Raw genomic sequence first — 25,632 nt, 5'->3', positions numbered from 1 at the left:
ACAGCAGGCGTGAATGACAACCTGCAATAAAGTGTGTGAGCTGATGGACAGCAGGGCTGCAGGCATGAAGCTTTTATGCAAGTTCTCACTCAACTGATCATTTTGGGACTCAAGTCAAACGGAAAAAAAAGAGTCAATGTTGTCCTTTATTTTATTCCCCATGCTTTCAGCGGAGTTCGGTTGTTATGAAGGGCCCCAGTGCGCGCTAGTTATAGTTAAGAAGCACACACCGTTGGGCCGGATATCTTAGCTTAGCTTAGTTTAGCATAAATAAATAGTTTGCACACATATTCACCCATACAAAAAATAGTGTTTTTTTATGGATTAAAATAAATGAGATATAACATGTTAATTTGTAAATTTAGAGGTGCTGGTATAACAACAATGCTAGCAGATTATCCCTTTATCAGTCTGTATGCTAAGCTAAGCTAACTTATTAATTAAGTTAATTCACATGAAGCATATAGGCTTGCAATGGATATTGATCTTCTCATCTAATTCTCTAAAGCAGTGCTAGTGCATTTCCCAAAAACTTTAGATTTTAAATGTAGGTTACAAAGTAAAAATGGAGTTTAATGCCTCAACCCAACTGTTTTAGAATAAACACTGACTTGCTTGAGATAAATCCATCAAACATGCCAAATGTCCCACTCAAAACAGGAACAAGCTTAACTCAAGATCCACTTTTTTCTCCAGTATTATCAATGACGTTGCTTTTTTTTCACAGCGTCGGACCACAGTGTTGTACACGTCACATCAAAACGGTGTGTGTGTGTCTGAGTGTGTGTGTCTGAGTTTGTATGCTGTGGCGCTCCTTGTTGACGCTCAGCGGCCAGCCAGAGCTCCGGCGTTAGCGTCGCGCCGTAGCGCAGCGGCAACGGCTGAATGTATGATTAATTAAGAGCAGCCCGTCCTGCCGCGTTCGGCTTTGATAGAGAACAGCTCGTGGTGAAACAGAAGGTGACCCACAAAAGAGACCCGAAGCTCAGGGACCGGCATCAGACACACACATACACACACACACACACACACACATACGTGCATATGCATACATACGCAAACACTTGTGGGTTGTTTTTTTTATGAACACTCCGCGTAGATGCATGCTCACATTGAACCGAAGGCTTGAGCATATTGTTCGGTAGATAGAAACACAATCATTTGCAGAAGTGAGTGCCAAAAAAAAAAGATCAATGTAATTACATGTGACCGATGGTGTGTGTTACTCTCTTCCAGTCTGCAATGAAGCGTACTGCAAAATTCAAGGCTGCATTTCGTTTCTAACTCCCCTGACCCCCCTCCCCTCCCCTCCCACCGCCTGCCCGCCATCTTCCCTCCTCTCTTCTTCTGTTGCATCATCTCTCCATCCCTCGTGTCCTCCGAACCCCATCCTGTTATTACATCATGTCCCTCCTCTCTCCTATTTTACTTCACATTCCTTCCCACTTTCTTCATTCTGATTCCCGTGCGAGTCATAAAAACACTTCTCCACATGTCGTCATCGTGCACCCTTCCCTCTTGTCTCGTCTCTTTTTTGTCTTTACCATCCCACCCTCCCTCCCTCTCCTCTCTTCTGCCCATCTTCTCTCCTCAATCCAGGTGAGATGGAGGAGCTGGAGTCCCTGTGGCTAACGGGGATCTGCCACCACGAGAAGAACGAGGTGATGTCCAGCCAGCTGGACATCGACAACATGGCCGGCGTCTTCTACATGCTCGGTGCCGCCATGGCGCTGTCGCTCATCACCTTCATCTGCGAGCACTGGTTCTACTGGCAGCTGCGCTTCTGCTTCATGGGCGTCTGCTCCGGCCAGCCCGGCTTCGTCTTCTCCATCAGCAGGGTGAGACCGGGTGGAAAATGTCCTGAGACGTTTAAGCTGATATCAAGAATGTTGTCAAAATGAATAAATGAATTGTGAATATATTCGTCTGGACAGCAACACAGAAAAAATGACCATCAGCGTTCCATGGCTTGTGCTTTTTAACAAAAGTCCTGATTGCCATGTAAGGTCTGCCAGCACACTGGAGCTGTGGCAGTTCACATCAGGATTGTGTTTTCAAGCATCAAATCAAGCCCAGTAGTAGCACACTTCACTACTTACTGCCACGCAACCTTTAAATGTTTAAAATGAGACAATGCAACGTTGGAAATAAGAAAGATCCCATTCTTCAAAGTCGCAATGAAACGCACCAGTTCAATATACTCACTTGGTCTGGTGTGACCAGTAGCTTTTGGTGGCTAACTGTAGCTGATGAACTTTAGATCTAAATTGCCTGACATTGCGGAGTCCTTTCGTCTATACTTCTGTTCCACTGCTTTCACCATGATGCCGTACAACTCTCCTATCTTGTCATAGTCGTCAAAATACACCCATCTGATAGCAAGAGATAAAATAAATCCTGATAAATCCTGATCAATATTGTCAGCACTCTTTGGGATGAAAGATGGGAAAGACGGGGTGAGGAGTTAAAGGATAAATAGAGGGACTGATATTCACCGTATGGTTGCCGAATTCAGCAACCAGCAACTACACTTTCTCACCAGATTTGTCTTCTGTTTGCAAAACAGCCCAAAAGTTAATATTCTCCTGTTTACGGCTGCGTCACCGACGACTCCTCGTCCGTCAGGTGACCTTCATTCCTTCATCAGCGTTACCGTCTGCAGCTGCTCCGCTTCGTCCTCCGAGGCTTTAGGGCCGCAAAAAAAATAGTAAATGAGCATGTAACCGATCCAGACTCTCACTTCCAAACCGATATTGCAGCTTTTTCCGTTTTGTTTTCGGCGGTTAGGCCCGTCTGACGTCCGTGGGGTAAATATTTACAAAATGTTGAGCCAAAATCAATATTTCACTTAACAAAACTCGGCCACAGAACCGAGGAGGGTAGATTACTGAATCCCAGGAGACCAAAGTCACCCCCGAGGTATTTGATTTGCATTCCAATTGTTTTGACATGGCTTGGGTGTAATTCACTGTGTGCCTCTGAAGGTGAACCGCTGCAGGCGAAACCACGTGGCTAATTTACAGCAGAGAGCCTCCCCCCCCCCCCCCCCCCCCCCCCCACACACACACACACACACACACACACACACACAAACACCACATTTGATATGCTGCTGTGGTGTCGGAGCTGCTTGTGCCAAGAAAGCAAGGCTACAGGGGGGGTAGAAATGTTTCCCCCCCTTTGCTCTAATATTGCGCTCCAGTGCCCAACTTTGATTATTTTGTGCGGTGTTAATTTGACGTTGTTGCCGTCGCCGTGGTTATGGTCGTGCGCGTGTCCGTTTGCGATGAAGGAGCGTGAGATATCAGTTGCTAAAATGTCAGTTGGGCTGCTGTTTTTTTTTTGTTTTGTTATCACATCATTATAATTTGTACGGGGCCTGGAGCTGAAAGCAATTATGCCTTGTGTAACATCCAGTTATTGCTCTCATTTACAGAAATTACCTCTGTCTCAGCTACAATGTGACAACACAAATGAACACTGAGTGTCCACCAATACAGCCAGATAAATCAGTATGTTAAAATATTCAGGGGGATAATATTCACGGGGCGTTCATTTGAATATGTAGCAGCGAGCCTGGGCATTTATGAAACAATAGTGGAAATTACGGTTTATTATCTTTCCGAAATCCTTGGCCACAGCCTCACATTGTCTCTTCCTCATTTACTCGAGTGTTTCTTTCCAGTCTTGGCCATCTCCCCCCCCACACACCCCCACCCTCTCCGCCTCCTTTGCTCTGCCACTCAGATTAATTCCGCTTTTTTAATTTCACAGCCTAATCCAATAAACTTTATTGTTATTGCTGCAATTAACATTTAAGCCCAGCAGTGTAAAAAATGAGACATCTGTTCCGGTCGGCGTGAGTCACGTGGCGTCGGTCACGGCTTAGGGTTCCCGCCCTGCGAGCGGCCGTCCCCTGGCTACCTGCTCCTCCGGGTCCCACCTGCAACACTGAAACAAATTAATTATATTGATTTAAAAGGCCTCTAATGGCTGCAGAACAGTAAATGTATTGGAGGTTTAATCACTCCTACTTCTCGCAGCACTCGCATCACATCTCGGCCAAGCTTCATTTGCATTGAGCCCCGTACTCTTCCACCACACGCAGGCTCTATTACATTATGAGCTGCGGCTCAGCGGTACAATGGGCCCTCCACAGCATGTGCCAGCGCACATAGGGGCAGCTAGTTATTTGTTGATTTCCTGCCTCTCTGTTCCAGTGTAATCACTTATAGATTTTGCTGTGATTCCCCCGGTGGATTGAAAATTCTTAGCAAAGCCTCAGGCCACAGTTATTGCTATTCACACATCCTGCCCAAATAATCAGCTACAGTAGCGGCGGGCCGCAGCAATCTGCCAACTGTTACATTATGTGGGCATGTGGAGTAAACTAAATCTGCTGTTGAATACGAAGCAGCATCACTTTGTTAAATGTCCAAGACTTGATGCACTACAGTATTAACTTATTGTTGCTTATTTGTGCTTGCGTGTGTGTGCGTGCCGAAAGGAAAAAAGCTTAAAAACCACACAAATATTCAGCTTAAGCTCGCTCTAAAACGTCATGTCTTCTCAACGAGACACAACTTTGCCGTCTATAAAGGTTGAAACCTAAAAGGGAGATAAAGGTGGTTGCTCCTGGAAAAGTCCGGCCAAAATGGGAGGATGTTGTCGCATAAAAGTCATGGGAGGGAGGATGTGACAGATTTTGGCAGCAGGTGGGGTGTAATCGAGACAATAAAAGAAGAAAAACAAAAGATATAAAGTGATGACGAATTGTATAAACAGGCAGATGGAAAAAAGAAACACAGATGAGACGGCAAAGGACCAGATAAACATTGAAAGATGCTTCTAAACCCCCTGAAATATCACACAGGTGGGCGTATACGTTTGCCCATATTTCTCGAAATGCATGTATGAGTCCTTTTTTGTTTTTGCTAACCTCTTGGTTTCAGCCACTGTCAAGATTTACATACTCGGCTGTTAACAGACTGTGAAATTGAAGGAAGTAATAACCTATAAAAGTGGAATGAGGGATGAAGGCCTTTCTTGCTGCAATGCAGGCTGTGTCCATGTAGCTAATTGACTAACGTGGTATGGCCGGCTAGGGAAAGGAGAGCTGAGGGTCAACGACTCATATTAATGGCGAAAAGGAGGAGGTTTGGAGAGTAACAGCGTAGCAGCAGAGAGGATTTGACAGCCAGCTTGACCCCTAACTCCTCGCCCTGATCTCAGCAGTGGCGAGCAGGACGGAGGTCAGCGGATCTCTGATCTCTTGACAGCGGCCAGAAGCGTCCCTTTATTTCCGTGGTCCTCCGCAGACGACCAGAAAAACTGAGCAAAATCATTGTTTGGAATTGATCTGATCCTTTACCGTCCCCATCCGTCATGCCTGGTTGGCTCTCCTCTGCACATCCATTTTTATCTGAATATTGTACCGTACATCACTGGATGCAAATGGTGCAGTTTATCTTTCTGTCACTGCAACGCTCAGCCGGCGTCTCCTTGGCATGGCCTTTCTCTTCCGAAGGAGATTGTGTCGCGGCGCCGAGCTCTACGGGAACTAAGGTGTTTAATAACTGCCGGAGGATATTGTTCAGCTGAATTCTAATCACATTGATGAAAGGTATTGACCAGTGAGACCCAGGGGGGGTTTACAGCCCCGTTGCCTTTATCAATCATCCACCATGCGGCTCCACTATCCTCTCTGAATCTTCATGCTCACTTGCACTGTCTCACTTTATCTCAGACCAGTTGATATACTACATGCTACTGTCGATAAATGATATGTAACAGCCGCTTTTACTTCCTGTATTTATTGAGCAAGCTATGAACAGCATCAGCAGAAAGAGCTGTCCTCATGTTGCGTCATCTGGGTTTTTAAAAGAGGGCCAGTTTGAATGTTTCTGTCAAATTAGAGTACATTATTAGTGAGGAATAATGGTAAAATTGTCCAAATGTTCCCTCTCTAATGCTGCTTCTTTCCTCTATCTCCCCACACAGGGCATCTACAGCTGCATCCACGGGGTGCAGATTGAAGAGAAGAGCAGCTCGGCCTTGAACTCCCCATCAGCCACCATGAACAACACCCACTCCAACATAATGCGCCTCTTGCGCACCGCCAAGAACATGGCGTCCCTGTCGGGGGTGAACGGCTCCCCACACAGCGCCCTGGACTTCATCCGCCGGGAATCCTCCGTTTACGACATCTCTGAACACCGGCGCAGCCTGGCGGGCCACTCGGACTGCAAGCCGCCGTACCCGCCGGAGGACAACATGTTCAGCGACTACATCAGCGAGGTGGAGAGGACGTTCGGCAACCTCCACCCGAAGGACAGCAACCTGTACCAGGACCACTACCTGCACCACCACGGCTCAGCGCTCGGGCTCAGCGGGCCGCCGGTCAACCGGCCCCACAGCTTGGGCAGTGCGAGCTCTCTGGAGGGTGGCATGTTCGACTGTGACAGCCTGGGCGGAGGGGTGGCCCCTATCTTCACCACGCAGCCCTGCTCAGCATTGACCCACAGGAACATGAGCAAGTTCGACCTGCTGTCGGGACAGACTCCTCCTCCCAGCCAGGGCTTCAAGGGAGGGCTGCCGGACCTGTACGGGAAGTTCTCCTTCAAGGGAGGCGCCTCGAGTTCCACTTTTGTCCCGGGGCACGGCTACTGCGGAGGGAGAGGAGAGGACGAGGGAAATATACGGTCCGATGTCTCGGACATTTCCACGCACACGGTAACTTACGGAAACCTGGAGGGTAACGCCAAGAAGCGCAAACAATACCGCGATAGCCTGAAAAAGAGGCCGGCCTCTGCCAAGTCCAGACGGGAGCTGGACGAGATCGAGCTGGGCTACCGGAGGAAACCTTACCACATCAGCCACCACCACTACCACGGCCACCGCTCTACCTCCCCACCGCTTTTGCCCGCCGAACGGAAGAGAGGAGGAGGAGGAGGAGGAAACAACGATGGGAACACCTATATCTTCAGAGAAAAGGAGAGCGTGAGAGATTTTTATTTGGACCAGTTTCGTCCCAAAGAGGGCGTCCCTCAGTGGGAACACGTGGACCTGACGGAGGGCCCTGGGAGTAGAGACGGAGGAGTGGGGCCCTGCACCACCCTGGTTCCTGTGGATGACTTCCTTAAGAGCAAACCCAAAAAGCCAGATCCAAAGAGTGTGGGAGGATCTGGGCTGGCAGGGGGAGAGTGGGAGTGCAGGAACTGTCGGGCCAGCGGGGTGGGAGTGGGCAAGCAGATGTCCATGCACGGAGGCGGGGGTGGTGGAGGCTACGGCGGGGGCATGAACTGCGGGTCCTCGGGAGGCGGAGGAAACAGCCGCCCCAGCTCTGCGACCTGCATGCGCTGCGAGGGCTGTAAAAAAACAGGAAACCTCTACGATATCAGCGAGGACAACAACCACCTCTTGGAACAGATGGGGGGAGGGAAAGGTGTGGGAGGGGGAGGCATGGGCGCCGGCCCTCAGTCTCAATCTCAGGGCCAGCAGAGGAGGAAGGGCGGAGGCTTCGGCAAACCACTGAGGCGGCAGCACTCGTATGACGCATTTGTCGACCTTCAGAAAGAGGAGTCAGGCGGGATGGGAAGTTTGATGGGGGGCCTCGGAGGCGTCGGCGGCGGCGGGATGAGCGGCGCAGGTATGGGAGGGATGCTGCCTCCACCCCGGAGCGTCAGCTTGAAGGAGAAAGAACGCTACATGGAGGGCACCAGCCCCTTCGCGCACATATTTGAGCGCCACGGGGGCTCGGAGAGAGAAAGGGAGCGAGACAGGGACCCGTTGTTTTACGGAGGGGAGAACCGGAAACGACCCGGCTCGCCATTCGGCCTGTTCAGAGGCGGCGAGGGCCTCCACCGGCGCTCCGTCGGAGAGAGAGACATGCGAGAGAGGGATAGGTCTTTGATGGAAGGAGGAGGTGGGGGAGGGTTCTCTTTATCCAAATCGCTTTACCCCGACAGGGTAAACCAAAACCCCTTTATTCCCACGTTTGGCGACGACCAGTGTCTGATGCACGGAGCCAAACAATATTACATGAAAAAGCAACAGCAGCAGCAACAAGTTGCCAAAAACAGCCGAAGTGACTTCAGGAGCCAGATGAGCACGACGTCATACCTGCCGGCGTCCGCCACAGCCGGGGTGATGTCCAACGTGACGCCCCGGTTCCCGAAAGAGCTCAGCCTCGGTGGGATGAACCACCACGGCTCCATGCTGGGGGTCGGCCCCCCGCGTCCCTTCAACGGAAGCAATGGCCATGTGTACGAGAAACTCTCCAGCATTGAGTCTGACGTGTGAGAGCAAGAAGAGGAGGAGGAGCGGGACGGTGCCGAGGGAGGAGGGGGAGGCGAGCGGTGTTAGGAGATCAGGGATGATTTTAAAGACACTGTCCACACACTGCGACCCCTAGCCCATATTGGGACAGAACGATGAGGTAATGCAGGAGAGAGTGAAAAGCAAAATAAGATGAGCGGGAAAGGCGGGCATCTTGATTTTGCAAAAACCCTGAGGGGATGTGGGACGTGAACCCTCTCTCAGAAACGGCCAAAGCTGCTCAAACACAGTCAATCAACGTTCCCCTCAACATCCCCCCCAAAGACTCCATCGCTTCGTCCGCCAGCAAGGCAGAAGTCCGTGTACTTGGTTATTATCGCAGAGAGGCGACACCTCGTCTTCGTTTGATATTGGACGCGTGAGCCTGGTGCGATGTGACGGCCGTCTGAGAGCTCCCGCTGAGGAAAGACTGCGAGAGCGAGCGGCCCATCTGCCCCTGTGTCCCCGCGGAAAGGAGACATTGTCACGTTTCACAGAGCCGCGACACAAGAGAGAACGAGAGCCTCTCTCTCTCTCTCTCTCTCTCTCTCTCTCTCTCAGCCCGGCCCGTCCTGCCTACTCCTCTCCTCATCCCTGACGCCAAAAGAGATGATCTTGTTTGCTATGAGAAATACAATCATGAATGATAATAAGATATTCTTCTAGAAAAAGAAAAAGAAAACAGGGTATAAGAACAACAATAATATTGATAACATTGTGAATAACAAAGACGCTAGTGCTGATTACTATACCACTGCTTATGATATCACTAAGTTTTTCTTGTTTTATGTTCTGTTGGTATAATATTTCACTACTGTGTTAGTATCTGTAGTTGCAGCAGGAAGGTTGTTTTAAGTTCAGCCAACAAGCCAGAAAGACTGAAGTCCTTTTTTTTCTGTGTTCTGTAGAATATTTTACTCCATGCTCATACATTTATTTGCTCCTTGTGGGAAAACAGGATCTGGCGGACACATTTAGAGCCGACAGATCCTCATTTGATGTTCCAAGAAGTTACAAATCAAATGCACACACACACACACACACACACACACACTTAAACACATGCAGATTTTGTCGGTCTGAACTTGTGTTACTGTGAACGACACGTTTCGTCCGGAGCTGAAGACACTGAGAGGGAGGACGTGCCTTAATGGTCTCCAGTGGGCGTGTCCTTCCGGTTCACACGCGGCCCTCGCGGCACCGGGACGGACCGGCGCGCCTTTCGGCTGCTCGGTGTTCCCGACGCGCTTACGAGCCAAAGCTGCGGTGAAAATGTACAGCGGGCTCGAGACGCGACGACCGGCGGCGGGGTTTAAGATACACGGGGGGAGGATGTTTTATAACTTCGTAAGATTCTTTTGTACGTCGAGTTTGGGGCGGCGCTTTACGAGCCGGATGTTTTCAGGATGCCGCGGACGGACCGACGCATTCTCACCTTCACAACCCGGCAGCCTTCAGACCACTTCTTTTTATTCAGGTGTTACAGGATAGCAGTCACCAGGCACTCGCTATTTTTTTGGCCTCTCTCGCCGGTTTCTCGATGTAGGCGTCACTTTTCACTCACGCAAGCGGTCGGAGAGCCGCGCACACAGAAAGCTTTGTTTGTACATTGTGTATGATTAATATATGCACTGTTGTTGTTGTTTTTTTAGTTGGCGAAGTGCAACAGAACATGTAGGAGACGTGTTGTTGCCCTGTGACAATGATGCCGATTGAAGCTTGAGCTGAGGAGGATGTCTAATTGAAAGAGCCCTCTGAAACACCGACGGAGGCGTCCGGAAGGCGGCCATCTTGCCAACGCATTCCGGCCTTTTCCCCTCCGACTGATGTAGATAGTCCTTTTGAGCTGGAGAGGCCTCGTTTATTGCACAGGACCTATTACTCAGTGTAGGTTCAGGCACTCAGTAGACATGCCTTATCATCCCATCACCCCCCCCCAGCCCCATGATGACTCATCGTATTACTGTACAGAATAAAGAAGCCTCTTTAAGTCATTTTAAAGGTTTGATCTTCGATTGGCTGGCGGTGTCAGAAGTTCAAGGGCTGACTGCGCAGGAGCGCTGCCAGGTGTTGGAGTGCGATCTTATTCCCTAATCTAAAAGGTTGGCGTGCTTGTGTGTGTGTGTGTGTGTGTGTGTGTGTGTGCGCGTGTGTGTGGAGGGAAGCAAATCACGATTGAATGATTACAGTTGTTACATTTCCCCCCCCACTAACGTGCGAGGAACTCTCCATAAGTTCAGCCGCCTCTTGTCCTTCCCTCGCTCCACAGATAACACCGTCAATGTGAGACTGATCGAGTTAGCCTTAAATCAAACAGATCCATCCATCCACCCCCACCTCCCCGATGACTCTCCTAATAAATAGATTGGGATCTCTGGAATTTTTATACGCACACATTTTTGAAAGTTCAGGTCAACCATTATCAGCGAGATGGCATAAGGAGGCGACCAGGAACTGACGAGGAAATAAGCAACGAGACTTGGGAGTGGGCATCAATCAGCGTCAGCATTTGTACGTTCAATCTTTTCCCTGTAAATAATATATTTAAAACTCTTTTCACTTTGTACAGTAAACAGACAGACAGGATGTACGTTTCAATATGTTTTACAGCAATTTAAGAAATAAAGAAAACCATGATAAAAATCTCAAAAACAAAAAAAACTCATGAACAAAAATATGCAAAAATATAGTTAAGACACAAATATTACTAATCATAAGTGATATAATTGAACCTCTTTTTCTTTAAATCTCATGTTTACTTAATTATGATAGTTTACCAATGAGTATACTGATTATGTTAAGATTATGCTTTTTCATATTTTCACTAAAGTGTTGGAAATCGAGGATAATTTACTGTAGGTGTAGACGTTTGGTGATAAAAAGGGAAAGTTTAGTTTAGGAGTCTTTGCTAAGCTTCCCTTGAATTGTGTTTAGATTCTCTCTTTTTAAGGTAAGCTCTTCTTCATGCTTTTTAAATAAAAAAATCAATTATCTACACATTTATGGAATACAATATTACGTGTATACATAGATGATATTTGCGTATAGAGGCAGTATATTGTGATCCTTCATTTTTAAAGCAGCGATTCCTTATTGAAAAAACGTAGAGGATATTTGTCTTTATTTATTTTTAAACCCGGGCTCGAACGTTGATTGCACACAGAATTTAGAGCCATCGTCGGCCCGGCCTATCCTGTTCCCTCTCTATGTTTGGGCTATACATCACTGTGGTAAAGGACACACACACACACACACATTTATATAAACACACACACACACACACACACACACACACACATTCCCCAGAGTTTATGTTAATACTGCTGAGGATTTCGGCACAATATTACCCGAGAACCGAGAGCGAGTGTAGTTCCATCTTATCGAGAATCCATTTAACGCGGAAATGCATTTGTGCAACCCCTTATTAAAAGGTGCAACATTTGTCCTGTCATGTCTCATTTTGGGGGAATCAACTGCTGTTGCTATATTATAGCTCGCCTGTTACTAACCTGTGCTGTTTGACAGCTGGAAACACTTAAAAGCTTTGGATTCTAATTTATATTTGTGCAACTTTGTGCACCGCTTGTTTCTCAGTATGAGACGGGAGATATGATTTGTAATTTGTTGTGTACATATGCAAGTTTGTCCCCCATGCAGTCGGACGTTATTTCCCCCGGTCTTCTTCTGTATGGCACTGATTCCAATAAGTCTCTATAATCCTCGCCACGGCCCTCGGAGAGAAATTCATCTCTCTTCTGTTTTTCTCCTCAACTGCTTTCATGTCTAGCGGGTTGATTGAAAAGTGAAAAATGTATCCGTGTGCACGTAAACTCTGTTGGGTTTGCATTTTTTTTTTCTCCCCCGTACAAGCCACCACGATCCTTCTCCTCATTTGCAATAAACAGGATGACAAAACAGAAAACAAGCTCTTACTGTACACTGTATGTGCCAATTCATCACTTCCCTCCAACTTGGTTTTGTTTTTTTGTGGGTGGGTTTCACGCAGTGGAGGGCGAGCTGCAGGGCCGGCGTCCAGCTGCCGGTTGGGAGGTCAAAGGTGCACCTGACACTGTGGTAAACATGCTATCATCGGGCCTTTACCACCTCCAGCTGCTCAGCCAGAGTTAGCATGGCTCGCCAGAGGTTTTTTATGTATTCTTTATTTAATTTCCCTCACGGCCCGCTTGGTCCCGGGCTCACTTCTCTGCACACGAGCGTTCCACAACACATTTTGAAAAAACACTGTGTCACATTTTTACAACGCAACAAACGGCTGTGGCAAGTTAGCGGGTGTGGGACGTCCTGTAGGTAGGTGGGGGGAGGGGGGGGGATATCACCCTCAGCTCACGTGTGTTTTCTTTCTGTAAGGGACACTGACACATGGGACCAAACGAGAGCATGACGGGGTCAGCCACAGGGATCGATGTACCGGTTAAACTGACTCGTGAAAATGTATTTGACATCAATATTTCTATCATAGTGTGTTGGTTTTCTTTCCTTTTTTTTTAAATCAACAAATCACATGCAGATAGGAAGAATTATACTGTGATATTATGCGATTGATTTGTTGTGAAGCTCCATGTAATTTAGCTGCTTTTAATTTTCCAGTTCACTCTAATTCATTTGCAGAAGCTGTTTGCTCATATTTTAAAGATCTATCTGTGTGTGCGTGTATTAATATGTATTGATATTGCTTTATATTGATGCATACAAAATTTTCTATTAAATTGTGTACAGTTTTGTTGGTTTAATATTGCTATTTTCCATCGTCATCATTCATACAGTCAAGAATGAAAAAGGCATCAGGGGTTGCTACTAAATGTATTTCACAAGGTGAACACACATTGATTAGATTTACTGTGGGTTAACAAAGATGTAACATATGAATAGTATCAATTGTATACATAATGATATACATAATATTATTCTTGGCCATTCTTTTCTCTTTTTGTGGCCCTTTTCTTTGAAATAATGCCCCCAAATTTTTACACCATACGAACAGAAAACAACACAAAAATAAATAATTGTACAGGTTGTGTAAATACTGAATATTGGGGGAAAAACATTTACCTTGTTTGGGTTGTTTTTTTTTGTATGGAAACGATCAAAGTAATCTCAATAACAAAAATGAACCGCGTCATGACAAAATCGCAGAAAAAACAAAAAAACATTAAGGTACTTCTAATAAGGATAATACTGATATCTACGATTATAAGTGCTCAAATAAGACTATCCTTTCTCTTTGTACATGATGAACAAAATGAAGTGTTGAGTATTAATAATAAAAAACTAAGTTTCACGCATATGGCACCGAGTCTTTTTAAGCCTTTTGTGTTTCCTCTGACCTACATGACCTCACTGTGGATTCATTTCACTTTGCCGCCGTATTTATGCGTCAAATAAGTCCCTCCCCTTCCGTCCTCTCCCGTTCCCCTGCCCACTGTAGTGGACGCTCAGACAGTCCGCCTGGCTCTGTACCTCCTTTCTCTCCCAGAACACACACACACACGCACACACACACACACACACACACACACACACACACAAACACACACACACACACACATAATCTGAAACCTTCATTGAGTCCTTTGCCTCTCTCTTTCACAGACTTTCACAAATGCATGATCTTCCTGTCACACACACTCTCTCTCCATCCATCCATCCATCCATCCATCCATCTCTCTCTCTCTCTCTCTCTCTCTCTCATGGCCATATGGTGACTGTATGGTGGTGGGCTCTGGGTCTGCTCCCTCAACAACACACACTGCTGCTGGCGCTCCACACAGCCCTCAGGGTTCTCTCAGGCTGCTCTCTCAGGCTGCTCTCTCCTCCCTCCACACACACACACACACACACACACACACACACACACACACACACACACGCACACACACATACTAACACACACACCATGACTGCTCCTGCTGGACTTTGCAGCAGTGCGGGTACCTGCCTGAGACTTGTTGTGTGATTACATTTTTAAACCTGATCCGGTTCCCACTGTAAGGCTTCACCACTGATTCATCCAGGAGAGATCAACACTGGGGTTCAGGGCGTCTTTCACAATGCGTAATAATTATCTGAGGTCGGGGAAGCGGGACAGATTGAAAAATCTGGTTGATGGAAGTAAATGAAGAAAACCCTCCCCTGTCTCAGCAATTGCCATCAAACTGACATTGAGAAGGGCGTTTATCTTCCGGCTGCAGCCTCCGACGCCGTTCAGTTGCAAACAGTGTGATATTGTTCTTGCACTGAGCAGGTCCCCTGTGCAAATGTATTTAAATGTGTGAATAATAAGCAGGAGGATACAGGCGGAAGCATCCCGCAGAAAACCAAAGCTGAGCTGGTGTGCAGTTAGCTCGGCGGCTCATGTCCTCAGCTCTTTTTTCAGCATGCGTGCGTTAAAACATTGCATGTCATGCACACACAGCAACGGCAGCCAAGTTTGAATCCTGATGACCCTTCATTGAAATGTAAAGACATGCTCAATATGGAGAAGTGCATGATTAGCTGTGATTACCTCCAAAAACAACCGTTCTTTCTCTTTTCTTTTTTCTTCCCACCGTTGAACAGCTGGGCTGTGCAGTCCGTAAATGATACATTTTCACATTTTCACAAGCCGATCTTATCCAGAGTGACTTCAAGATGCAGCAGGAGTTTGTACCGCCCCCATAGTACAAACCGGTTTGACAGGGTTATTGATCAGGACCAGTGACTCGACGATTACTTTCAGAGACCTCTCGCATTCTCATCTGGTCAAAGGTGGAGGTAAACCAGCACCACAAGCAGGTTTTGTGCCCGAACAGGAGAGCAGTGTTCATTTGCTTTGTGGCCTAAAGGGCCTAAAGGGCCAAAAGCCACCGCCCAGGTGCATCTTCACACCTGCGCTCCCCACAGCTCCCCATCGTCTGCCAGGGGAAGTTCAGAGGCGTGATGGTAAACTTGCTGACGAGAGCAAACACAGTCCGGATCAGTGAGGCTGCTTGCCGGGACAATGCTAACTAGCTTAGCATCCACTCTGTATGCTAAATCTCTGACCTGTTCTCACCTTTATACCTGCACTCGGCATCTACGGTGGCACCCACCTCCTCATCCATCATCCCCTCACTCCTAGCTCACATTCATTTTTCAGTCACACTGGCGAGCGAGACTTATTCAATTATTGATGGAGGGTGAGGTGTGTGTGTGGGGGGGACAAGATATATTAGTAAGAGATTCACATGTGAGTTTGCACACCTCCTTAAATGGGAAATATCAATAGCTGCGCTACAGTGCGGTGTCACAGATTACCTGAATGATATACAGGTTGATTCTTTTTCTGGTTTGGAGAGCTGGACAGTCTGACTGTCTGAACAGAAGCCTGTATCTGAAGGCCGAAGCCATCAACGGCTCTAATTCAGCCGCCTGTCAGAGGCGCCACCTCGCTCTCCACCTCGCTCTCCACCTCGCTCTCCCTCTGCCTCTCGTCCTCCTGTCGGCCTCTCGGCCACTGAGACTGCGTCCCTTCCTTCTGTATTTCTCTCTCTCTCTCTCCCCCACCCCGCCTCCTCTCTTTCACTTTCTTTATCACACTCTTACTCCCTCCAATGCCCCCTTATATTGTGCGTCAACTTGAGTTATTAGGGCGGAGGGAGAGGTGGTGGTGGGGCATCGTGCATGGTAATAAAAGAAAGAGGGGCCCGTGAGTTATGGATGAGACTCCGCTGGATTATGGAGAATGGGAGGAGGAGCAGGAAGAAGGGAGAAGAAGAGCGGTAAGAAGGACAGATGACAGAGGGGCTACAGTAAGAGCGTCACCTTCAGTGATTCAACTCACTTCATCCTTGAAACCTGTGACCTTAGAAGACTCGCTTGTTGAATATCTCTCAGCTGTGTGTGTGTGTGTGTGTGTGTGTGTGTGTGTGTGTGTGTGTGTGTGTGTGTGTGTGTGGCACTGCTCTGTCACTCTCCTACCTTTTTCCTCCATCCCTGTCCCTTTCTCTTCATGAAGTATACCTTGACAATTAACAGTTACCTAGCAACAGGATTTATTATGCAGCGAGGCAGCGATGGAAAATAAAGAATATTATTTATAGTAATATTGTTACATTTCCATCAGTGCATTTAAACTTAATTATCACTATTTGGTATAACGGAAGGCAGTTGACGTGTGCTGATTACGCTCCCCTCCGCACAACAGGGACAAACTGTTCCTTGAGATTTGATTTGCCTGGACACCGTGTGTGTGTGTGTGTGTGTGTGTGTGTGTGTGTGAGCTCCTTGTGGAGGAACATCAGCCACTGATTAAACAGCATCATGATGTGTAAATGAGACTGTAAGGGATCAATAAACGCGACGTATAGAATATCTGATTGTGGGTAGAGGCTTTTTTTTTTATGATGCAGCATTCAAACAGCGACACAAATACTAGTTGAGGTTGGCACCGTGGCAATTTATGTTGAAGCGTTTTTTATTGTTTATATTGGTTTAAATTCTCTTTACGTCCTGACAGCAAAATATATTTTATGCGACGACCAGCGGTGCTTTTTGATAAATAATCACAGGTAATGTGGATAAAATGACGAAGTGGTTAAATGCAAAGATTAGAACAGCTTGAACAATCTGGTAAGTTCAGAAAGTTTACACCACTCTACTATAACACAGTTTATAAAGCCGGGAAAAGACAACACTTATTACGTATTACTATCTAATTTCCTGATATCGGCATGAAATGAATATATCGCCCAGCCATATGATAAATAAATCAAAGGCGTGCCATGCACTCATTGAGGTAGTTGGATACTGTTGCCGATCCGCTCTTCCCCAGCGCTCCCTCGTCAGGCAGGCGGCCTTCATGGCTTCTTGGTGAGGATTAATGTGTGGAGCTCAGTTTGGTTTGGTTTCGGCTGAGGTTTGTAAACGTACAGGAGTAGAACTGGGCGGCACTCAGGGCAATGCATGCTCTCAAGGAATAGTTTGATGTTTGGTGAAATACACTTACTTGCTTCCTCCTTCCATCCATCCATTATCCGGGTCGCGGTGGCAGCAGGCCCAGCAGGCCGACCCAGGCTTCCCTTTCACGCAACATTGTCCAGCTCATTCTGGGGGGTCCCGGGGTCTCCTACCAGTTGGAAGTGCCCGGAAAACCTGTACTTGCATTACATTACATTACATTACGCCATTACACCCTGGACGACCATTACTTGCTTCAACATGTGCCAAATGTAAAGCCGCAGCCGTTAGCTTAGCTTAGCACAAAGACTGGAAACAGGTGGACACAGCTAGCCTGTTTGGGTTTATTTCATCTGTCCAGAAAGACCAAGTTCCAACATGACAGTTTTACACAGAATGATGTGCCAAATAAAATAATAAATGATGTGCTCGTACTTTCAAATGTACTCTTCAGGGCAGTTAACCACTTTGACACCCCTCATGTGTTCAAGTCATCACTAACACCTGCGAGGAAGCAACGACTTCCTGATACTTAACACGTTTCGGCACAAATTGTTGCTGTTCTCGCGCGCAGAATGATTCAGTGAGAACAAAACACATGTGTGCAGACAAAGCCACAGGTGTGCCGACATGAGGATGAGGATGGGGAGGAAGAAGAGACCGAGGAGCTCACGAGCCACTCATTTAGTGTGGGGGGAGGAGGAGAGAGAGCGGAGCGAGGGAGAGATGGACGGATGGAGAGAGAGATGGAGATGGAGAGAGGGGGAGAGAGAGAGATGGAGATGGAGAGAGAGGGAAAAAGGGGGGGAGCGAGAGAGAAAGAGGGAGCGAGAGAGAGAGAGGGGAGAGAGAGGGAGGGAGAGGGAAAGAGAGAGATGGATGGGTGGAGAGAGAGAGATGGAGATGGAGAGAGAGGGAGAGAGAGAGGTGGAGAGAGAGAGGGAGAGGTGGAGATAAATAGAGATGTAGAGAGAGAGTGATGGAGAAAGAGAGAGAGGGAGACACAGAGATGAAGAGGGAGAGGTGGAGAGAGGGAGAGAGAGAGATGGAGAGGGAGACAGAGAGATGGAGAGAGATAGAGAGAGAGAGAGATGGAGAGGGAGAGTGATGGAGAAAGAGAGAGAGAGGGAGACAGAGAGAAGAAGAGGGAGAGGTGGAGAGAGAGGGAGATGGAGAGAGAGGAAGGGAGAATGCGATAAAGAGGGGGACAGATGGAGTGATAGGACATCAACAAGTGAGAGATCGTAAAAGACAGAAGGGTAAAAGGAAGTGCTGAGCGGAAAGGGTTAAAGAGGAGAGAGAGAGAGAGAGAGAGAGAGAGAGAGATGGTTGCCTCGGCAACAGCAGCCGGCGTTTTCTCTTTCTTTATCAACCCCTCTTGCACACACACACACACACACACACACACACACACACACACACACACACACACCATACACATGTTCTCCCCCTCCCCCGTCTCTTAAAGTTTTTGCAGCACATTGTATTAACGCGCCGCTCTCTGTGCTCTACAGATCTCCTCAGAAGGACGATGCACTCGTCTGATGCCGTGGAGGATGTGAGGATGTGAGCGAGTTCAACCAATGAGTTTTAACCGCATCACATGACAGCATGTGGCGTCACTGTTGCTTCTTCGTGTTGTTGTATAGATGTCATGAATGTGTTCTTTAGTTTGCATGTGCAGCAACAACAAAAGTCTTATTCCCGCATTAGAGGCTCTCCGGCCGGAGGTTGAATTAAATGCATGAAATGAACAGTGATCACAAGATGCAACAGGCGGGCCATGTTAAATATTGATGTATCTGCAAGCTGACACCGCACCGCACATACAACACCTTGCGATCATGTCACAAGCTGTTGTGTATATTACATTATTTGTATTTATTTTATTTTAGTACCCTATCAACTGTGACTCCTGTTGTGTCACTGGAGTCTTCCTCAACCCCCGTCATGCGAGGTCCAGCGTCCATAAGGTCACCGTCGCATCACACAAAGGCCGTGTGAAAAGCGTGTGTGTTGTGACTGTGAGTGACGAGCATGTGTAGGTGTATACGTGTGCGAAGTGCGTTTTCTTTGTGGTCTGCAATCGTGATATCTAACGTGAGACTATATGCCGCAAATACGTGACTTGTGTGTGATGCAATCATAGACTGTATGATGCAAATGTAGGACTGGAGCTGCTTGTGTGTGTGTGTGTGTGTGTGTGTGTGTGTGTGTGTGTGTGTGTGTGTGTGTGTGTGTGTGTGTGGGAGAGAGCAACATAGATCACCGGAGAGAAGAGGACAGACCCTCGAGGAAGAGTGGAGTGATAAAGCGCAGAGGCCCACAACGAGAGTCCCAAGGACGGAGCAGAGATGATGATGAAGATGATGATGATGGCACCATCAAATGCAATGGGGCTATAGGGGAGAAGGTGGGTGAGAGTGGGGAGGACTGGGGGATAGAAGGGGGAGGACCATGAGCAGTGGAGGCTACGGGACCCTCAAGACCATCGGGCTTAATTGGGCCCATCACTCTTCTCCACATCCCAATCTGTAATACGCCGGATTTGAATTATGATCTCGACATGTCCCTGAGAGCCTTGGTTCTGTAATTCCCCTCTCCCACCCAACACCCAACACCCTCTCCCACCCAACACCCAACACGACCCACCTCTGGAACCCTTTGCATCGACTTTTGTACCTTTTCACACTATTAGTTTTTGCTGCTCGGGATGCTGAAGCCTATCAAACCAGCCTCTCACATCCTCTTCTCTCTCCCTCCGCCTCTTTCACACCCTCCCTCCCTCCCTCGATCCCTCCCGGTATCCGTAGTGATTGGAGGCAGGGTTCTGTGGTTGCTAGGAGACAAGCAGAGTGTGGCAGCCGGCCTCGGTGTGGGAGAGGGTGATGTGAGAGCGGCGAGGGACATGAGGGGAGGGAGCGCCCCCTGCTGGTGGCGGCCGGCTATTGAGTTCACTGAACGGTGAACAAGCAGAGGGCCCGCACACAACTGAGTGTTTTTTAGGGTTTGTGGGAGCGCTGCTGTGAACTTTTTTATGATAATGATTTCCAGATGTGGTGAACATCCCTTATTTGATGGGAACAGTCACTTTAAGAGCTGGCGGACCGAGGGGAATGCTGATTATGTACCAGTCCATGTCCCTTTGAGGAAGTCATCTTTGCATCATCGGCCTCCGTTAAGGTCACAGATTTAGAGTCGGGGCTGGTGCCAGTGTATTTCATCTGGGCTGCGTCATGCTCGTTTGATCTGGGAGAGATTTTAGCGAGCTTGTGAAAGGAGGCACCACACCGAGTAGCAATCAAAGTTCACCATCTCCTCCGTCTGTGTCCTCAGAATGATGTTTTTATCAAAGCTGTGCCTCTCTGCTGATATAATACTTAGTGTCCGTGGGACACTAATTGTGATATTGTAGGACACTCCAGATGGAAAAGGATCAAAGACTGTGAAATTGTACCGAAGCATAACTTTAGAAGCACACACTTCAAAGGGATTGATGAACTGGGATTTCAGACAAAATAACACGAGGGCTATTTTTTATTTTTTTCATCTCATTCAGCCTGCTGCTGCGTCTGAGCGTCAGAGCCCAGCTGCATGTTTGTTGTATGACTCTGACTCCATGTGGTCATCCAGGAAACTGCAAATCACTGCCGTTCTGATCGTGTGTCGTATGAACTGGATGAAGCAGGATGCTAAATATATGTATTTAGTGTACATATACAGCTCCTAAAGACCTTAAATAATGCCCCGGATTTAAAGAATATATAATTACAAAGGCCAATTTCTCCCCTATAGTGCCTGTTCTGCTGTTGAAAAAAGTGATTGTGGCAAATGTCACAAAGCATCAGCACTGGGAACGGATTCATTATTAGTGATTATGCCCGCAGGCGTCTTTCAGAGCCGGCTAACTATAGCCTCACACCGTCACATCAAAAATGACACCTATAGAGCGGCTTGTATTCACTCAGGTTGCAGAAGTGCACTCCAGCTGAGTTTGAACTGCCGTCCCGCATGGACATTGCCCACCTTCCGCAGAGAAGCAGACACATTCAGCGCGTTGGAATGAGTTCTCCGTGAATGTTGGCACGTTGACGCACAGATGTCCTCACTTAGTTCTGACGTGTCAAGGGCGATGCAATTTCTTTGTCGTGTGAAGGCTTTCATGCCGGCTTCAGCTTTTGCTTGGATTTCTGTGCGAGTAGGTGGCATCAAAAATGGAAATGCAGTGTATTCACAAGTTCCCCTTAACTGGGTTACGTTGTATACATGAAGGTCTCGTACATAATGTAGTGGACGTACTGTTTAGTGCTCATATTTATTCAAGGATCTGGACAAATTCAGACGTTTCTGTGAGCAGATACAGAGCCGGGGGACAAACTGTGGCAACACCAACCGATAGCATGGCAGCCTTGAGATGTTCTCCGTAATGGAAAACACAGCGACATGAAATCAAAGTTAATTTTATATTAAAAACCATTGGATATGAGGCAGCAAAAAAACGACAGAGGCCATGCTGTTCAACTTTAACCACAGAGGAAGCTTTTTGAGGCATGAAACATTATTTTTCCCACTATGAACGGAAACTAATATGAATAGATATATGTGGAAGATTTAAATACTTAAGATATTTTTCCCCCAGTGCCTTTGTTTTGAATTTTCAAACATCCGTGTCTATTTGGATACAATTTCAAAACATTTCATCTGAGCCCCATTCCGCGTAAGTCGATCAAATATCCTATTATCCAGCTTAAATCACCCCGATGATTGATGTCAGGCTATGTCGGTTTCTCAAAGACTGATCCGTGCAAACAGTCTCGCTAATTCGAACCAGACGTCAGTCATCTGGATAATTGCGCGTGCCCGTCTGCTTCAAAAGGGGAAATAGTTGATCAGTAAATCCATGATTATCTAACAGTACAATGGCAAATACACTCAAAGGACAAGCCACTATTTTCTCCGCTGATGAGCAGTAGATGATCATGAACGCATATGAGGAAGTCAATACCTTAATCATGGCAAAGTCTAAAGATGTGTTCACACCAAAAGCGTTGCGAATATTCGCAACGCTTTTGGTGTGAACGCATCTTAACACCGGTAAATGCGTAAGTTTTGGGAAAATGTATCGGCTAATTTTTAAGTGCGTCATTACCCCAATCAATCAAATTTATATTTATTTAAATGTGCCTGCTGGCAGTAGACTTTCAGAATAAGTAGATAAAAACAGGCCCAAAGAGCATCTAATTGAAACAAATTAATATATACTTATGAGGATATATGTACTGTATGCGCATATGTATCATGTACTATATATGTGTAGATAACCATATAACTAGGAGTTTGAATATGTGTATGGGTGGATCAGTATGTATGTATTATTCATAATCAGAAATTCAATCATTGAAGCAGTGAAAATAAATTGAGTGAATTGTCTATTCTTATCATGAGTCCACCTTAATCATGTTCTACAATAATGATATGTATGGTGTACGAATAACACTGTCATATAATTATGAGTGCTTTCAACAGCGCTAAATAAACGTCACGAACAGTAGCTGCAGCAGCTTTCCCAATGTTCTCTGCATCGCAGACACTGCACAAACATGTACCACTCGCAAAAGAGCGCACGGCTGTGATCCAGTCTACGCATACAGTGAGACAGTCAATGCTCGGCTGCGGCGTGTGGTCTTCAATGTACGGCTCGAGGAGGTCTCGTAAATAAATGATATTTGGTTGTATTGCTATGGTGATTTTTCTAAACTTGCTTCGTGGAACCGAAAAGCCTGACATGCGTCATCTTATCCTGATAATGATCCGGCTAACTCAGTAAACCAGGTACGAGGAATAGGGCCCAGAATGAAAGATGGACGGCTCTGCAGGGACGTGTGCGCATGATTGTGTGTGTGTGTGTGTGTGTGTGTGTGTGTGTGTGTGTGTGTGTGTGTGTGTGTGTGTGTGGAGGACATTAAAGTGTGTTCAAAAGCGGTCGCTTTCTTTACAATCGTTTCCTACAAATCGCTTTGAGCCTCCTCTGTAGACGATTGTGTGCCCTTGTGTGTGATGGAGTGTGTGTGTGTGTGTGTGTCCCAGCAGGCCTTCCTGTTGATTGGATTGGCCTGGCTGGCTGACTTGCTGGCCCGGAGTATCGATGCCCTTTCTCTCGCCTCTCAGCTCTCTGGCACGCGACTGGCTGAAGATGTTTGTGCCGGCAAACAAGAGGCGTCTGCACAAAATCACACATGTGAAAAAGCAAGTGTAGATACGTAGCCTAAAAAAATTATCCACAGTTAAGGCTCTGTGATGCAGTTGCCATGGCAACTATGATAGAAATAGACGTGTATCTGCAAAGGGGGAATGAAATGTATTGAACAGTTGTTTAGAAACTGAGGTTTCTCTCTCGTGATCGACAGGTTAAGTGAGAGACTTCGCACGGATGATCATGAGAACTGTTTTTGTGTGATTGTTTGTGCGCCGTGTTGTCTTTGTGTATATGTACTTGTGGGGGTTTCGTTGTGTGTGTGCATGTGTGTGCGTGTGTGTGTGCCACACTGCAGTACATTAAAAGTGCAGCACCATTGATGGGGGCCATAGGGCACATCATTATGATGGTAGGATGGTGTGAGCGGGTCTGCACTGCACTCTCTGGCTCGTGTGTGAGAGCCGAGGAGCTCGGTGCAGAGACAACACAACACATAAGGATTCGGTTTGTGGCACCTCCGTTGTCATCACCACTGAATGGATATTACAATAATAATTTAAGTGGCTTTTTATTTGAGAAAACAACAATATAGCTGCACTGTGTGTGATGGGTCCGCGCTCCAGCAGTGAGGGACCACAATGAGCTGAACAAGCTTCAACCATTGCACTGCAATCTCCCTCTATAACGCAGGCGTTACCTATTTGCTCCCAAATTGTCTTTTTTCTGTTATTGACTTGTTCATTTCAGACATAACCTACCGTTCCATTCAGCTGTCTGCTCTCCACACTGCCTTTGTACCCTGGTGCCTTCATCAGGCTTTACCCTAATTCGTTCTCCCACTGGAGATGAAACGGGAACAAAGGAGCTGTGCTAACTCCCTGAGCCATGACATGCAAAAAAAATAAAAATAAAAATTGCATTTGCAATATCACTACAATCTTAGATGTTATGGTAGAATTAGGTGAAAAGCAATGGAAAAGCAAAAGCCTCAGAGAGGGAGGGGAGGTGGAGGGATGTGATGGAGAGAGATGAGGGAGGGGGGTGCAGGAATATGAGTGTGTGTGCATTTTCAAGGCGGTCTTTCTGTTGCAAGAAGAAGAAGAAAAAAACAGTAGTCTAACAGGAAAACGGAGAGGTCGAGCTCCCGATGAAGGCATGCAAATGCTAAATTCAGTGGCGGAAACTGACGTTTGAGATCACCATGCGTTAATGATCGGCTCGGGAGATGGCAATGTGTTTAATTTCAGCTCGAGATCGGCGGAATCACCTCGGCGGCGTGTGAAAGAGGGAGAGAGAGAGAGCGAGAGCGAGCGAGGGAACAAGAGGGGAGGGGGTGTATGGACCTCTCTGGATACGGGACCTACAGGCACCCCGATTGTGCTCCGCTCTCATCATTTTTGGAGGTGAGGACAAAAGAAAAAAGGGGAAATCGGAAGAAAGGCCCGGGATCTGAGTGTCGTGACGGCCCCCCACCCCTCCACCCCCTTTCCCTCCCTCCCTCTCCCCGACTTCGCCGCCGCTGGTCGGGGTTGTCTGGACTCAAACAGGGTGAGGGGAAAAAGCGGCGGAGCGGTCGACTCGAGACTGGGGTTTCCTGCCACAAGCAGCGGGCTTGTCACAAATACAGCCTTTCACTCTCCGAGGGGCCTTGTATCGCCCCGTCCTCAGGTATGCATTCACACTGCGCTTAGCTAGCCCGCCTCGGACCGACTTGCCCTTTTTTTCCTTCCTTCTTCTCCCTCTGGCAAACGCTAGCTCTTGTTTGCTCAGGGAAAATGTCAGGCTGCGTGATGGTCGCTTTCTGCAGCGGTACCCACAGCAGAGCCAGTGGACGTTATGTATGCTAGCTAGCGCTTTCACTCCCAGCCCCACTGGGCTTTCCGAGGGGAGGGGGGTGTCTGTGTGAGGGGAGGGTGGCGGCGGTGGGGGTAACATCTGCACCTAATCACCTCTCTTTTGTAGCTAAACGCTGCCTGGCTGCCGTTAGCCTGCTACAGCCGCCGTGTTGTGCACGTTCTCCAATGCGCGTGATGATTGTAGCAAACGCGAATATTAGCCGTCTCGCTAATGACGCTAGCTAGCCTCGCTGCCCTCTCAACGTATGCGGCTGCACGGCTTAATTAATGTGCAGTACGTGAGCTGGGCTTTTCAATTTATTATTTTTTTAAGCTAACGCTAACATCTCC

The 25,632-nt window shown here is 47.3% G+C and overlaps 1 protein-coding gene across 1 annotated transcript in view; it reads left to right on the top strand.

Annotated features, from left to right (window-relative positions):
- grin2ba (glutamate receptor, ionotropic, N-methyl D-aspartate 2B-a) overlaps positions 1-8,301 on the top strand; it is a gene marked incomplete at both ends in the record, with an annotated part of 92,458 nt that extends 84,157 nt beyond the window's left edge. Inside the window, 2 exons of the mRNA XM_079233367.1 lie at positions 1,600-1,838; positions 6,001-8,301. Coding sequence (XP_079089493.1) covers positions 1,600-1,838; positions 6,001-8,301 — 2,540 coding nt within the window. The remainder of the gene's footprint in view (positions 1-1,599; positions 1,839-6,000) is intronic.
- Positions 8,302-25,632: the final 17,331 nt, after the last annotated feature.

The sequence above is a fragment of the Taurulus bubalis genome, assembly GCF_910589615.1.
Source record: "Taurulus bubalis genome assembly, chromosome: 17".
Classification (NCBI taxonomy): domain Eukaryota; kingdom Metazoa; phylum Chordata; class Actinopteri; order Perciformes; family Cottidae; genus Taurulus; species Taurulus bubalis.
Note: the sequence above shows the minus strand (reverse complement) of the source record. Positions and strands in the feature narration are given on the sequence as shown.